Source organism: Elaeis guineensis, chromosome 15 (assembly GCF_000442705.2).
Source record: "Elaeis guineensis isolate ETL-2024a chromosome 15, EG11, whole genome shotgun sequence".
Lineage (NCBI taxonomy): Eukaryota > Viridiplantae > Streptophyta > Magnoliopsida > Arecales > Arecaceae > Elaeis > Elaeis guineensis.
Window position 1 is genome coordinate 64,904,272 of NC_026007.2, and position 17,500 is coordinate 64,921,771.

General features: G+C 36.4%; 1 protein-coding gene across 3 annotated transcripts; it reads left to right on the top strand.

The window, feature by feature from the left end:
- Positions 1-5,057: 5,057 nt before the first annotated feature.
- Positions 5,058-14,533, top strand: LOC105058261 (uncharacterized). 3 transcript variants are annotated; one of them, XM_010941144.4, is made up of 9 exons: positions 5,058-5,261; positions 8,406-8,494; positions 9,524-9,587; positions 10,315-10,392; positions 11,617-11,693; positions 11,793-11,859; positions 11,958-12,065; positions 14,069-14,140; positions 14,216-14,533. In XM_010941144.4, exons 1-8 carry the CDS (start codon positions 5,190-5,192, stop codon positions 14,096-14,098), a joined length of 585 nt encoding a protein of 194 aa, XP_010939446.1. In that variant the 5' UTR covers positions 5,058-5,189; the 3' UTR covers positions 14,099-14,140; positions 14,216-14,533. The 3 variants fall into 3 exon arrangements, with proteins under 3 accessions (XP_010939446.1, XP_010939447.1, XP_010939448.1); XM_010941145.4 differs by having other exon boundaries at positions 14,069-14,133; positions 14,216-14,480; XM_010941146.4 differs by having other exon boundaries at positions 14,069-14,108; positions 14,216-14,480.
- Positions 14,534-17,500: the final 2,967 nt, after the last annotated feature.

A 17,500-nucleotide genomic window follows, 5' to 3' on the forward strand; every position in this document is an offset into this window, starting at 1 on the left:
TTGATCAATAATGGATTGACCTCAAGCAAAAGTTTCTTATTCAGAGGAGATAGGATTAGGGAGAATAGGCTGAAGTCGATGAATATGGATTTTGACAATAATTTTATAAATAGTGTTACAAAGGCTTATAGGTCTATAATCATTTAGCTGTTGTGGTATAGATTTTTTGGGGATTAAAATAATATAGATCATTTTGCAATGTGAAGGAAGACCGGCAATTTCAAAGAAATAGTATATGGCTTGAACAACCTCTTGCTTAATGATGTGCCGAAAGTGTTTAAAGAAGAATGGCTCAAAAGCTTATAAGAATCCATGCTCTGAAGGGCAAACTTAATTTCATCCTTCATGACATTGCGGATAAGAGTGTTATTAAGTGGGTCAAAGATTGCCAGAGAAACAACAAGGAGAGCCATGTGTTGAGCAGATAGTTGCGCCATCCAATATTGCTGAAAAGAATCAAGTAATGTTTGATAGATTCACCTATGATCATCAATCATCTCTCCATGCGAATTCTTGAATTTGAATAATGATATTCTGCCACCTCCTCATGATTGTAGAGCGGTGGAAGAACTTTATATTAGAGTCTCCATCTGCTATCCAAGCAATTCTTCACTTTTGGCACTATAAGATTTCCTAGCAAGGTAAGTTTAGATGATATTCTCTAAGTAAAGCTAATAAATGGTGGTATCGATTAGCACTAAGACCCCCTTGATGGTATTCTTAGTATCCAAGCTAATCTTATATCATCCCACACAATACGGACACTTGAAACTTTTGAGTCTGAAGTTTCAACTCCGAGCTTTATGTTTTCAAAAAAATTTTGAACTGAGTTTGGATAGATCAAAAGAACATAGAATTTCTTAGCTCAGTTTCTTAATTTTCTACCCAATTAAAATTCTTTCTTGCTTAGAAACTCAAAGATTATTTTGATACTTGATCTTTCTTTCTTGCATAGGAGTTTCTCTTCTTTTGTGCCAATTACTTTTGAGATGCTATTAGAGAACAAGAACCACAAGAATAGGATGGAAATAAAAAGAAAGGTCCAATTTTGATGGGAGAGGGATTTGAAAGAAATTACGGCTCGAGAAAATTAGAAATAGAATGATAGAGCCTTGAAACTTCAATTAATTGTAGTTGGTATATGCTATCATTTAGTGTGAGTGTTCTTTTAAAATGATTATCTATGCTTCTTTTCTAATTTTTTAGGTCTCGCTTCATGTTAGAAAATAATTTTATGAGCTTCACATCTGATGGATAGTGCTCGTTACAAGCCCAAGCTTGTTGAACAACCTGCTGAATTCCAGCATAAGAGAGCCAAAATCTTTTAAATTTGAAAGGAGAAGGACCTCATGGTGCCTCATGAATTATGGATAGGAGAATTTGGCAATGGTTTGATGCATACTTTATTAAATGATGGACAATAGAATTAGAAAAACTATCCATCCATTTGTCATTAGCCAAAGCTCTATTCAATCTTTCCCAAACTTGGGTGCAACCTCGATGATTGTTGCACCACGCATATTTAGGTCCATGAAATCTAAGATCTAGCAATCCAGATTGATGTAAAAAGACTTAGAATTTTCTTACCTCTCTATTAACTTAGAAGGGTTTACCTCCTGTTTTATCTTCGAAGGTCAATATACAGTTAAAGTACCCATGCAAACAAGAGGGAGCCCTATAGACAAAGTTGAATTAATTTGATTGTAAAGCCTTCTTTGCTCATAATAACAAGTGCTAGCATAGATAATTGCCAGTACCCAAGCAGTTCCAATTGTGGGAGAGAAAATAATAAAGGCTATCTGTTGATGATAATGAAAGAAGGTAACTTGATCAATCCCCTTCATCTAAGTAATAAGAATACCTCCAGATAGATCGTGTGAAAGAACCATACAGACATTCCATCTTGACCTTAGAATTATATTAATGTGCCCCAAAGAATTAGTAGATAGTTTGGTTTCAAGAAAACACATGACAGAGAATCGATGTTGCTGAAGTATATTTTTTGTATAATTAACAAAGAAGGGCTTAGCTACTCTTTGACAATTCCAACAAAGAATATTCATGGAGCAAGAGAAGATGATCCACCCACCGCACCTTCGCTACTAGATTGATCATTAGAGGATAGGTTGAGTGTGGAAAAATCTATCAAATTCCTTATCAAACTCAAGGATGAACTTTGCCGACCCTTTTGAGAGTCTAGCTTGGTTTTCAATTGATTAACATAAGTATTGTGAATAAATAATTCCAACCCAGTATGAGAAAGGTTAGATTCTTGTTCAGCCCCTACCAATTGCTTGAGTTCCTTTTATTCTGTTGACTGAGCAATTGGCCTCCAGACCCCCTTTTAGATTTGTCCCAACAAAACCTTTTGCCTAGTTGAAATGCCTGCCCTAGTTGAGGAATGTCCAGTCGCCATACTTGATCCAGATGGCTTCATGATGATGACTTTTTGTTGGAGAGGAGAATCAGAGCCCAGTGATGAAACTATTCTTTGCTGCTTTGGTTGGAGACTGCTTACATTTTTCTTTCTCTGGAGGAAAAATAGATTTATTTATTCTTCAATTAATTCCACAGTTAACTTCATATTTTATCTTCCAGAGGTTGGATCAGTAGATTCCACTACTAAAAGTTCAAACCAAGAGCCGAAAGGTGATGTTGGTGAGCCAATTGGATTATGAGCTCGAGGAGGTGAAGCTTTTTTTTTAAGTCTTCTTTGGATGTGTCCGACTTGCTACTTGCCGATCTTGAGTGGAAGCAGTCTTTGGGGGAGAACGCCATTCTTGTTTAGTTCTTGAAATCTATGCCCTTGTTGCTCTAATCCATGGACCATACACCGGCTTGGCTTCCACCATAGTGGCTTCAGCACATCCGCATGAGAGTGTTGGATTAGCTAACCTACCACATGAGTAACATAATTCTGATAGCTCCTCGTAGGTAAATTGCTATCAGATAACAATGTCATCCAACCGAACCTTCACCCCCAAACACAAAGGCTTGGTAATATCAATAATCATTGCAATCCTTGCAAGCTCCATACAAGCTGATATTGTTGTCCAATCATCTACAAATGGTGGTGTTCCAGCAATAGAAGTAAGTTTCATAATTCTTTGAGTTTTCCATAATTCCAATGGAAGGTCTAGAGAATGGATCCAGATATGGGTATTCTGAACAATATCCTTCTCGGGATGAAAATTTAGTCTCCAGCTCTCTAGAGCCAAGATTTGGTCAGCAAGAGATCTGGGATCCTTCTCAAGCACTTTATTTTTCACTGTTTTCAAAGAGAATTCGAATAACCCTTCTGAACGAGGTGAGATATGGAAGTATCCGTCAACATTCCATCTAGCTCTGAGTTCCTTGGAGATAACTTCAAGTGGATGATCTCAATTCAGAAATTTATCTATCAAAATATTCTTCCACCGTTGGGTCAAAAGCTGAAGCTCCTCCATTGAAAATACCATAACTTGGTTGAACCGAGCCTCAAGCATCTCCACCTCATCCTCCGTTGCCTTCGATGTCTCCCAGCAAAACCGACAGCTACGTTTAACTATCTGAGACTAGGTAGTCATAAAAGCCGCCACTCTTGCCCCATTCTGCTACGAAGATATCCTCAAAAGTGAAGTTGCTGCTTCCTTAAACGATAGATTTGGCCTTTGAGATGCCTTTAGCGAGGAACCGAGGAAGGCCAATTGGGATCAGAACCGACTAATTTCACACCAAATCTTAAATTGTACTCAATTAATGGAACTAATCTAAAAAAATCAATGTCAAAATGAACTAAATCCAAACCAATCAATTAGAATCAAGGTGGTTCAACTTAGCTTACCTAAAAAATCAAAAAATCAATAAATAAATTGCACAAATGAATAAATAATATATTTAAAGGCATGTTGCTAATAAAAATAAAAATGATGAATTATGGGTAATAAATTAATATGGAAGTGGGCAATGGACTGATTTGAACTGAAGAGTAAACCCGCACCTATTCAGGCCTAATTTCTATTGAATTTATGGAATTGAAACTAAATTAATCATGTTAGAGCCAAACCATGCAGGGCGAATGAATAATCAGGATGAGGTTAATTTAGATCAATTATATAAAAATCAAAAATAATAATCAGTGACTATTTTTTAAGAAATGCAAAGAAGAGAAGATAAAATACATCAATATATAATATATTAAAGGAATCTTAAAATTGTGAATTATATGTAATTTATTAATAGAGAGATATGGATTAAAACACTTCTAGTTTGAAGCTAAAAGCCTCCAGACCAGACCCCAAACCCTTATTGCTACAATGCTCTTGCCGTCAGATCCATTACTCCAATGCAAGTAGGAGGGGCAGAATAGGGTTAAAATTTCTATCACATCTTTTATGGAGGGGAAGTCTTAGGGGTTGTCATCGAGCATGATTTGGATAAATATCAACAAGTACATGTCATGAATTAGGGAGCACCAAATCTTTAAGATGGGAAGTCTTAGGGGTTGTCATCGAGCATGATTTGGATAAATATCAACACGTACATGTCATAAATTAGGGAGCACCAAATCTTTACAAAGCGAGAAATTTACCTCCTGCCTGATTTTCTAAGGTGGCTCTTTTCTAGTGTTATATCTATAGAATTTTGACAAACTTAAATCTTAAGATAGGTCTCTCTAATGAACTAGAGCTTGTCCAATGATAGCACCACTACATCTAGCAATAAGGGTTTTGAATTATGATTTTATATGAATTGGAACTTAGATAATTATTATACAGGTCGGTCTCCATTTTTTTTTCCTAAAAAAAAAGAGAAAACGGAGAAAAAGATAAGTCTTTGTCGAATGGAAAGGAGTTCCGGCCGCGCAGGAATCAGACCAAGGAGTCCAACCTGAGGCATGCCCGTCGGGCTTGGGCTGTGTGACTCGGCTCGGAGTCGTAAAAGCCCAAGTCTTGCCCTTTTTCTGTTAGACAAACCCAAGTCTGCTCGACAAAATTGGGTTGACTCCGGTTCAAATTGGGCTCCATGGGCCCAAACCCAAGCATTCTCAGTCCGGCCTCGAGTCAAACCCAGCCAGACCCAACAAAGATACGGTCCGATCCAAGCACTCTAAAGTCTCTCTCTCTCGCGCTGGGATTTGCAGGAACTTCCCTCAGATCCTCACCTCCATCGATAACTGCAAGCAGAAGAGGAGGAGGAGGTGAGAAGCCATGATCGGGGCAGGAAAGATCAAGCAGTACGCCAACGTCCTCGACAAACCCCTTAGCAGGGGGAGGCAAGAGGTATTTCTACCACTCTCTCTTCAAGCATTATTTCTTATCGGAGTCTTCCAAGATCTCGATGTGAGCAGGTGAAAACATCTCAATCCGTGTAACCCATCAAAGCCCATTTTCTTCCTTCTTTGGGTGACCTTCTTTTTCCTGGCGATGATCTTGAGCGAGGGTCCTTTTTTTGATCTTTCGTGGAAGATGAGTAGAGCACTAGGTTATGATTTTTCTTTCTTTTTGTTGTTCGATATTGAATTTCTGGGATCATTTAGATCTTGGGAGCAGCCCAATATTTTGTTTTTCTTGGGAATTTCAGCTCGAATTCGTTACTGATTTGAGGGTGTATGGTAACAACACCTTCGGGATTTACGAGTGAGAGAAAGAATATGGTGTTGGGATTTAAGGTCTCTGATTCATTAGTATACCAAGTCAATATGAATGGATACTGATTGCAATTGCCTCGGAAAAGAAATTTGTTTGATTTTTGTTCCATTTGCCAATTAATTCTTGACATTAAAAATGCCAGTGTTCGACTTGAAACATTTTTATGAGACATAAAACTTGTCAGTCTACTAAATTGTTGATGTGCATAAACACCAAAAATGGATATCATGGATTATGCACACCCTCTTTTTTGTTGTCCCCCTTCTCTGGCATAGGCTGCAGCGAAGTGGTATGACACGAGAAATTTTTATCTGGTAGACTTGATTTTGATTGATGGAATTAGAGCTCTTTATTTTTTAATACATAATCTAGGTCGACTTGTTTGCTCTTCATCGATCAGTTTGTTATCCTCTACATCATGTTGGGAAGAATGTAGAAAACGTTGTTGCTCCTGTCCACTGAATAGTTTGCTATCCTCTCTCTAACTATTCAATTGTTGTATGTGCATTGCATCACTAGCTCTATAGAAACATATATATTAAGCTTTTAGCATCATCTATTGTGCTTTTTCCATTTTTTTTCTATTCTTTCTTTCTCTCTGTCTATGTATTTATGTATGTATTACCTGTTGTATGACATCATCATTAACATAATATAACCTTCTCATATATCAACATTGTCCAGGAAGCTCAACTCCTAAATGACATCTCCCTCACAAATAGGCGTAGTCACAATTGTGTTGTTTGCATGCATTTGTATGCCTATGGGAGTACTCCTTTCTCTGGACGGATATGCATACATATATGGGCATGTCAACTTCTTGGCTATCATTCAACCTCAATACTCCTTGAATATAACTGCAACTGATACATCATGGTGCAGGATTGCATGATTTGTTGCTCAAATAAAATCGTACTTCATAATAAAGAGTATGGAGATGGATAATTAAAATCATGTTTTATGCTTGTTACTTGCAATTCTAGCATTAGGAGCCAATTAGAAGCAAACTTTTCACTACGACAAGGGCATGAGAACCTTAATTTGGGCTTGAGAATATTGGTGACAGTTAGAGTTGCAAGATATGTGCATGCATACGTGCCTATGGACATTTTAAGTTTCTGCACTTTTCAACCAGCTCATGAACCTATTATTTTGGTCTAAATCCAGATGTTTTGGTCAGTTTTGGAGAGCAAAATGTATCTAAGAAGAAAAGAATAGACAAAAATATCTATCTCCTTACCATCATATTTGCAAGATTCATGGTCATTTACTTGTTTTATATCTTACAATATATCCAAATCTCGAAGTAGGAAAAATTTCTTCAAATGCATTTTAAGATTATATAGACATTATATGCTTTAAAAAATATATAGCTCAAAAAAAGAAAAGATATTACAGCCCATAGCCAAAGATTATAATTATTCAGTGACACATGACACGGCTTATTAACTATACCTCCCAAAGAGATGCAATCTAGATTTGTGATTCTGTGATATCATCTGCAGTGAGATTTGAACCGTTGAAGGCTTAAGGACTAGTTCGAGGACTTGAATGGTGGGTTTAGTTGTCAAAAGTTGGGACTCTTCATCATCTCTTGCACACATAGTGACAAATCTGGGATATATTATTATTTTGCCAAGCAAAATGTTGAAAAAGAAGTTAAGTGTTTTTAGAATATTGGAATTTCAAAAATTAAGGAATAAAATAATGAATGAGGTATTGCACAATGTTGCATGGGGAAAAGTCAATAAAGAATAGTAAATTTTTTTTCTTTCATCAGATCAGGATGAAATTGGGGAATTTATTTATTTATTTACAGTAACTGTGATAATTAAATGCTTGAACAAGTCCTAATCATTAAAGAAATTTGTCAATATTCCTGCACCAACTCTACAAAGTGATAAGTTTCGGGTCCTGGTCAAGGTTATCAAAAGCGGTTACTGAAACAGCCATGCAGTTCTAAATCATTTAAGCTAGGAATGTTTAAACATCAAACAGTCATTTATCATTGGTTTTTGTTTTTTAGTGTCTTCATTATGTCTGGTCATTGCAAAGAGACCTTCTTGTTCTTGTCTTTCCCAATTAATTCATTCTCATTATATTTATTATTGTTTATTTCATTGATTCCTAAAGTTTGTAACAGGTAAGAAACCTCTGAAACAGATGATTTTCTTTTTTTTTTTTTGGTATTTTAGATGTGCTACATCATTTTTGATTGTACAGATTTTTACTTGGAAGTTCAACTCTCTTTTCTCACCCATTCCCTCCCCTCTTCTTTCTCTCAAATTTAAAAAAAAAAGAAAAAATCTCTACATTCTCCTTTTAGTGTCAAGTCAAAAAATAAAAAATGAATTTTTTTCAGCAAAGTTTGTCTATTACTTCTAGAATGCATAAGCTCAATAATTTTATATTCAGGATTTGAGAGTTCTTATTGTGACTATTTTTTATGGGTTGGCTGGGTAGTCTGAGCATTTGATCTGTTCATGCACATCAAATCTCGCTCAACTGAAATTTTAAGATTTCACACTTGCTAGATATAGGTATCTCCTTGTATCTTCTCTACTTCCAAATAACCAACAAAAAGAAAATAACAGAACTGTTTAAAAGAATTAAATCTTGGAGATTTCAAATGTGGAGTGTTTAAATTCTTGAAGCTATTATGTCCACAACATTTCTTTAGGGTCATATTTTAAATTAATGGCATAGACACACTTATTTGTATTCTTTGCTTTGCATGGTTTTGTGATAATTTCATGCCACTTTTGCTTGTTGCAGGTCAGCTTAAGTGCATTTGCATTCTTGTTTTCAGAATTGGTGCAGTACAATCAAACTCGAGTTGATAATATTGCAGAATTGGAGCGAAGGTGATGCTTTAAAATTGTCACTTAACACTTTCTTATAATCCAATTCTCTATGTATATGCTTTATTGGAGTCACCCACTTTTTCACAAGATATTAACAAAAGATCAATTTATTCCACTCAGGCACTCACAGTGTCATATTACTGTGGTTTATGTAGTCTTCTTACTGCATTTATGTATATTTGTCTGTCTCAATATTCACATATGCACAATATTTTAGTTGCTGATGCTGTTTTCCTGAAACTGTTGCACGACACAAGACATTCTATTGTGGTATGATTGTAAGATTTAAGTTTGTCCCTTTAGACTGTCTGTTGCTTCATATTTTGCTTCTAGTGGACAGGAAAGATCGATCTGGCTTGGATCAGTTGATGAAAATGAGAATTTGTACAAGTTCTTACATGCCAGCCAAGTATTCTTGGTTAATGATATGTTTTGGTGCTGATTTTTCTCAGACATTATTTGTTAATAGGATTGATGGACTAAGCATCATAGAAGAAAATCTATTGATGTCGTTGGTATCAGAGGATGAATCATGCGGAATTAGTCTTCATGTATCTATGCATCATATCAGAATTATGTATCTGCAGGCTGTGATATTTCTAATTGTATTAACTGACTTATGGTCTTTAATTCATTATAATTTTGCTGCATTTCAATTATTGTTCCTTAAGTTATGGTACGAGAAATGGAAATAGTGTTCTTGAGCTCATCTGATAGATGGACACTCACTATGGGAGTAGTCAATCATTGCTTATGTTAATTGATGGATTTGCACCTTGATATCCTCTTCTGCTAAATGAAATGCTGACTATATCGAGGCTATATCTAGGCTATCTTAGTTATTGGTTGCTTATTCATTTAATTCCATGTTATATTTTTTGCAATAACCCAACTGAGGCTTGATGGCTGTGTACTATTGTTTACATTAAACTAAGTTTCTGAGAAAAGCATTGACTGTATATCCATTGCAGTTGTGTTAATGTTACTTAAGGCCTACTTTCTTAATACATCTTTATGAAAATGGCGCAGGCTAGAGGATGCAGGCTATGCTGTTGGAGCCAGAGTTCTTGAACTGCTTTGCCATAGAGAGAAGGTGCGGAACTTGTGTTTTTTTATATGTATTCTGCCCATTTGTAGCTCCACAAGTAGAATGCCTCTGTAGAGTAATTAGGATATTCAAAGTCAAAAATCAAAACAGAATGGTCGCAATGAAAGATAGTTGAGAAATTAACTTAGAGAAGTATTTACTCATCACCTGCATCCAAACCTGTATAACTATGGGCAGTATATTTCTTCTGTAGTTGATGATGTGGTCTATCGAGCTCAATTCACCTACTCCTGTATCTCATGACAAAAAAAGGACTATGAGCATCATGATTCTTTGTCATTTGATGAATATAGAGAAATTTATTGTCAATTATTATTTTATTATCATCTTGTTTCTTTCCTTTTTTCTGTTGTCATTTATTGAGCATGTTGCAGTCTTCTTCATGAAGTGTTGTAATATGCATACCTTTTAAGTTTGCTACCACTGTATTTGTTATGTAAATACATATGTTACCTAAGTAACATAGTGAACCTCTATATATGAGTTTGTGAGTCCTCATGAATTTTTCAAGCCTTTTGAGTTTAGATCTTATGCTCATGCATAGACTAATTATAAAATCCTATTATTTCCATTTGTTCCTTTTTTGGTGTCTATTGAATGTGATTAACTATTCTTTCAATGTTTATATCATGGAACTGCATATTTAAATTATTTCCTAAGATAAATTGTTAATAATTTTGTGGATGGTGACATGTTTGATCATAAAATACAGGGAAACAGGAGGGAGACACGGCTACTGGGGATTTTATCATTTGTGCATAGCACCGTGTGGAAGGTGCTCTTTGGAAAGGTAGCATTATTTAGTTGGTTGATGCTGTGTACTTAAAGAAATCCCCCATTTTTTCCTTTTCTTTTCTTTTCTTTTTTTTCTTTTAAAATTTCAAAGTTCTATATTTCTCTAGTTTTCACGGAACAATTCAAAGTGGGACATCCTGGTGTTGGTACAAGGGAGATCCTGTTCCATGAAAACTGGGACAGCCCTGGTGCACAGTATTTAAAACCTTGAGCTTATTAGCCGCTATAATAAAATTGTAGTTTTTGCTTCCACTTGTAGTATTTACAACAAGGATTTAAACATTTTAAGAACTTAGAAAACTTGATCTACCTGATCATTTGAAAAATTTTTGAGTATTAATTATTAAAGTACAACTTAAAAATAAGGAATGTTCAAGACTTTTTTTTCTCTTATTCAAGTATGCCTGTTTACTCATTTTCTCTGAACTAGGGTCCTTGGAGGTTTGCTCTCAAGTCACGTGAGCTAAAGGCATTCCTACCTACCAAGTGCCAAGTAGAGTGTAATGGCAAGCCCTTCTTTTGCTCATAGGCCATGGTTATCTCGACAAAAATTTTGATACTGATATATAGAAGATTGATGCCATTTAAGTGTGAGTCTTAGAGCACTTGATTGATGAAAATTCGATCCATGAAGTCAAATCTTACAGTTATATTGAGTTTAATCTATACATTTATTTCTCAATTTGTATAGACCGAGACTTCCCATCTCAAGGCTTTGTGTGTAGCATGAGCTCACCTAGGTTCACCTTCATCTCTATTTCTCCACATCTGACATCTATTTCTGATTTATTATGACCATAGCAGATTGTCTTCATAGTCACTTCAGGTTGTGACATATGCTCCAAGCTATGGTAGTTCATGAAAATGTCTGTCTTTGCTTAGATCATTCATAAAGAAATTGATTCATGTGTTAGTCGTAAGTGCAAGTTCCATAACCAGTCATTTCTGAGATGCATATTTGTAATTACCATCTAAATGACCTGTCTAGCCTTGCTCAGAGAGAGAGAGAGAGAGAGAGCTGTCTGGCCAGAAGGGAACCAAAAATGTCAATGTCAAATCTAAAGACTGGAACACCCACATTTATTATGAGTGTTCACATGCAGTCAATATGTAGTTTTCACACAATATTGATTGATTTTGTTTGGGCTTCCAGAACAATTACTTGCTGCACATGTCTATTTGCATAATCTAACTCATGCTTAATTTATTATCTTATCAGGTAGCTGATTCACTTGAGAAAGGAACTGAACATGAAGATGAGTACATGATCAGTGAAAAGGAACTTCTGGTTAACCGGTATTTTTCTGTCCCTTTTGTTATATTAGCATAGATAGCATTCACTACTCAATTGCATTCTGGTGGGAACAAGAAACGAGGTTTTCTAGTGATTTGCAGATTTATATCCATACCGAAAGACATGGGGACATTTAACTGTGGGGCATTTGTTGCTGGAATCGTAAAGGTGAGAATGGGATATAATCTAGCTGTATTTCGTGGCTTTTTGATACAAGTATTAGTAGTAATTTGCAACAACTTAATGAACTTTCGTTTCTTGCGAAGGGTGTCTTAGATGGTGCGGGTTTCCCTGCTGTCGTAACAGCACATTTTGTACCTGTAGAAGGTCAACACCGACCACGGACGACAATTTTAATAAAGTTTGCTGAAGAGGTTAGTTGCATCGGGCTACAGATGTAATTGTTTTGTTGGATTATAATAGTTTAAATTTTTGATAATCATGATCCTTTGCATGCTTGTTTGGGGATAAGATGAAAGCACCAATCTGGAGGCTTATATTTTATAAATCGTAGAATTTTAAGACTATCAGATTTGTTAAGCTGTATGAAGCAGTATCTATCATACTCAGCTTTTTGTGAATAGTAAAAACCAAAAAAGACAACTAGAACACAACCATTTATCCTTATGCATGTGGGCTTGCTTAGATAAAAGTTTAATTCCACAACTTGCCCTACTTTCATTTCTCTTCCTGAGATTGACTTACTTTTTCTATCTCAGCTTGGAATGGGTATTAGCAATTTTAACTGGCCCAAAGTTAAAATAAAGTATATTACACAGAAAGGAAAGCCAGTCGCTAACACCACTCAATGAATAACCTAAAATTAACCATTTTGACTAAATGCTTCTGAAAATTATCTTGGTTGCCATTTGTAATCATTAAGATTTGTCACTTCATAAAGTTTTGTTGCATCTTTGTTTCGAATGGGATGGAAGAGGAACAAAGGTGTACATAACCTATATGCATACTGTGTTTCCAAAATTCACAGACCTCACATGATCATGACATACCATGAGACCGATAGACAGGTCTTGGAAACTGCTATTGGATATAGCTTCTATTTCAATTAAGGATTTAAGGTTTGTAATCAAATATGACCCTTTTTATCTAGGTTAGGAATAGGATAGAAGTCAGAAGAGCTTCGATATCCGTTGACTTCAAGCGTAGCATGTTAGGTTGACTTTGAGATCCATTGACTTCAAGCATAGCCTGTTAGGTTGACTATCTTGTTTTAATTTCCTGCTGGTACCCTAAATGAGATCAAAGAATGAAATATCGTGTTGTCTCCTAGCACTGGCATTGTATGCATCATGCCATGCTGTGCCCTTCTATTCCAGTGCTTGGTACTTTTTTGACACAAAGGCATGGGAACATGTTTAATACTGGCTTATAGCTAGTATAATACCAGCATCCGTTGCTGATAAGATGTTGGCATGATATGTATGATGCTGTGGTGTTTTGTGCCAAGCAGACCAGCGCTTCCATAGATTGGATGCAACTCTACAAGATCTTGTCATGTGCCATGCGCATGTACCACTATGATCCCTCCCCCCAGGGTTGGGGGGGGAGGAGTTGAAAAGGTGTTTCTTGCGATTTGTGAGATAGATTTTCTTAAATTCTTATTCAATAATGATGTCATTGTATTTGGCATTGCCCATGCTTTTCTTTCAGACCAGAATATTCACCAAACGCTTTCAAGCAAATGTGACAAAGGTCAAGACTCTTTGGTGTCTTCCACAGATTTTGGGTTCCAAAAGAGTGTCATTAATACTTCCCAGAAGATTTATATGTAGATTTTCTCTCTTATTAGCCAGTATATTTCGTGGCAGAGGGTCTGAAAAGAGGGACAAACGTCCTTCTTGTCCACGAAGTCATGTGACTAACTTGGGATGAGGCTTAGGGTTTGGATGCACGTAAGGATACATTTAACTATTGTGCTTTGGTCGCCAGGAAAATCTGGAGACAACACTATCTTTGATGCTGTCACATGTGACTGCAGGTGCTTTTTGATGTCTATTGGGTTTCAGGTTGCTGGGATTTATTTTGTTCTCAGTTTATTAGCCTTTATTTTCAGTATTAAAATCAGATTTTGCTGTTTAGTGAGTTCACTTGATGTCTGGTTGAGATTGGAATATCTAATCTCGTATCCATTGAGACCAGGCTAGTAATGGGGCATAGTCATGCACAAACTGCATCAGAATATCATTACTGGTTTTCCAGACAGTGCCCCAGGGCAACCTGATTTACTTGAAAAGAAATTGAACTAAAACAACCTCAACAAGCCTGAAAAGTGTGAATCAACGGACTGGGTAATGATAGTATGAAATTATATGGTGTCCAGGGAACAGAAAGCATAATTAAGTTTCTCGTATTTCAGGTACTCCAAAGGGAAGCAAGACTTGGCTGAAGTCTGATAGGTATTTGCAGCTGCTGCACTCAACGGTATTAGGTAGTGACTAGAGCAGATAACATTTCTAGCTGATAAATTTAATTTTTGATCTGATGACCTCTAAATCTCACTCAGATTGCAGATATTTCCCACAAGTCTAACCAGATACCTTTATGCATCAACCGCTCTGGAGTTTCTATATCCAGTCTATGCAATCTAAAGCTAGAAAAGTAGCAGACTTAAATCAGTGTTTCACCTTGCTTTTCAGAGGGCACAGCATCAATTCTTCTTTTGTATCATGCTTAAATGTAGTTTGCCGTTTTAAGATTTTTGCCTGTGGCTGCTTGTTTCTGTTTCCAGCTGAGATTGGATCTGCTTGATGCATTGTTAGATTCCATCACATTCACATTTGTACTACTACTATCTCATTGTGTGCCCATGCACACATTTGCATGCCTGTGTGCTCACTTTGTTGAAACCTTGCAAAACTTGGAAAGGGAATGTAGATGTTGGATTTGTCTCAAACTTTTGGGATTGGGGAACAAGGGTGGAGTAGCTCCAATCCCACTCGGAACATCTTTACCGATCCCAAAACAACCCGCGATTGATTATTCTTGTGACAGAGTTTTTTTTTTTTTTTTTTTGGCCCATGAAATTTGGGATTAACTCCTTGTAAGAGGAATGCAGTTGGTTATTCTTGAGAATTATTTTAGTCCCTGCCAAATTTTTCGACCTCGTTTAGATTTATTCCATCTCAAGACCACCAGGGAAATCTGAGAACAAAAAAAATTGCTTGAGAACAGAAGCATCCATCCCAGGTTTACTGTGGCCAAACAAACACGTTCTCATGGAGTCTGAAGGACCGAGTGCCATTGAGACCCACCACTGGTACATCTTAGTGAGCGTTCATCGATGAACATCCTGGTGCTGGATGATTTGAAGCCCTACTTTAAAGTCATACTACTCTGTTACTCCAAAAAAATAAAAAAAGTCACCCTACTCTGGCTTCTGTCTGCAGTTGCGAGTTCAAGTATGGGCATTCTGAAGTAGTTGCCATAAATTTTCGCATTTTGGAAGAATGACTCTCTTTTGTGGTGTTGCTCTACGAGCTGTTTGGCCTCTTCTCGACCCAATTCATTCGTTGCCATACCGTCTTGGAGTAGGGTGGAAGACTGGCAGTGGAATGGCAATATGCGACGAATAAAATATAAGGGAAAGAAAAGTTACTTTAAGAAACAAAAAAAGAGAGAAGTTTTCATGATCCTCCTCTTTCGTGCCATCCGTCATCTCACACCACGTTTGGTCATCCACGTTGATGATCCGCCATTGTTGTCCGCCATCCTCAAGAATCTCTGCCATCATCCATCACCATCAATATAGATTCTACGACCGCTTATCCTATCTTTGATCTCCTCCACTATCCATTGCTGATAATCTCCATCATTGTCCATCATCCACCGCTATCATTGTTAATGATCAACACCATCCACCGTGACCAACAATCTTCACTACCTTCCATCAGCAAAAATATAAAAAAAAGCATAATTTTGGCCCCTTAGTCCATGATTGAACAAAAATAGCTCACTTGGTGTGCTAATATGCTGATTGGACATTATCAAGTCCTGAACAAGAATGCACATCTCGTATCCTATTTTATTAATCATCCTACTCAAGGCAAGGGCAATGGTAGGAAGCAGTCAAAAGAAACTCTGAAATTATGAAGCAACAGAATTTAAGATTCTGTAAATAAATCTAAGGAAATCAATCATACAAAACTGCAGAAGTTTTTCTTTGAGAAAATACAAAAAGAACTCCAGAAATTATGTGTTAGTGATGGGAGATGGAAGAAAAATAAAGAATCAAAACTAAATTCTCTGTGCGTGCGTGTGTGCGTGTGCGTGCGTGCGTGCGTGCGTGCGTGCGTGCGTGCGTGAGAGAGAGAGAGAGAGAGAGAATTGGACTAGGGCAGATGAATGGGCTCAAGGCATCCACCTATGAAGTTCCAGAAAATCGCTGAACTTGTCTGCATATTATTTTGCAGGAAAACTATGCCATTTTTAAATATGCAAATTCAATATTGTTTTTTCTCGTTGAATATTGGGATAAAAATACACTTACTTTTTAACTTGTTTTGATACAAGGACGAGCTTACGAACGTCTTAAGCAATTATTGCACTAGTTTTGAACAAAATTTGCGTTAAGTACTGTTCAAAATATGGGAATATATTATTAGAAACTTGTGCAAGTTATTCGATATGGTATGCATATCTAATTCCTTTGAAAAAAATCAAGTTAGAAACGTCAAGGGCATATTTATCTCCGTCTTTAAAAAAAAAAAAAAAATCTAAATTTGCAAAAATAAGAAAATGATGCTGAATTTGCAAATTAAAAGTGGGTGTATTTTTTTGGCTAAATTCTCTATTTAAAAAGTAAACCATTCATTATTGTCAACAATTGGAGTTGTTTTAACTATCCGTGTGGGACGGCCAACATAATTTGGGCAAATGCTGCCGTTAAACTCTTCACATTCACTAGTCCTCCTCCATATACGAAATGAAATTTGAATTCACAACTCCATTGACAAATTGAAATTTGTATTGACAAACCCTCCATTTTCAAATTAAAATTTGTGTGTTATGGCAACCTCCTAAAACCAACTACTTTGTTAGTTGATATGTTGCTTCTGGACATTGTGATTTGGCTAAATTTTTCTAGGTGGGGTGTAGTAGGGGACAAGTTAGATTGGGACCTTGTTGTGGACAATTGGATGACTTCCAAGTCTCCCTTATGGATTTAAAAAGAAAAGCTGGTCTGTCTTGTCTGTGAAGATAATCCTTGTTCCTTCTTTTGAAAAGGGTGGGTTAACCTTCCTAGGGATGATGTCTTCCACTTGTGAGTCGCAGGGTGCAAATGGCTTTGCCTAGAGAGAGTTCCACCATGACACAAGTCTCCAATAGAGAAGCATGAACGGTTTCTGTAAACAAGCTTTCTTGATCTTTGTTTTAGTCAATACCACTTCAAAAATTAAAAAATAAAAAAAATAAAAAGGTTGAGAGTATCATAGTCATTCATATCCAAACTCAGTTCACATAAAGTAGCGTTTAGTTCAAGAATCAAGCAGGAATAAGACTTCTGGTGCAAGTTTTCTATGCCTGCCAAATAGGTTTTAAAAAGCAGACATAAGAAGGGAGTAGTTGCTTCAGTCAAACCTACTTATCCGAAGTAAAACCATGCTGTAGGATGATAGAACGGTCGCCAAAAGATTTTCCTGGCACAAAACTTTTATTTATCCACATACTTTTCCTTTTTTGGGTGGACAAGAACATCCGTCACCTAGAGTTATTTCAAAAAGACGTTTGCTATAGTATTTTTTTTATAATATTTTATTATAAAAAATATTTAAAAATTATTTTATCATCA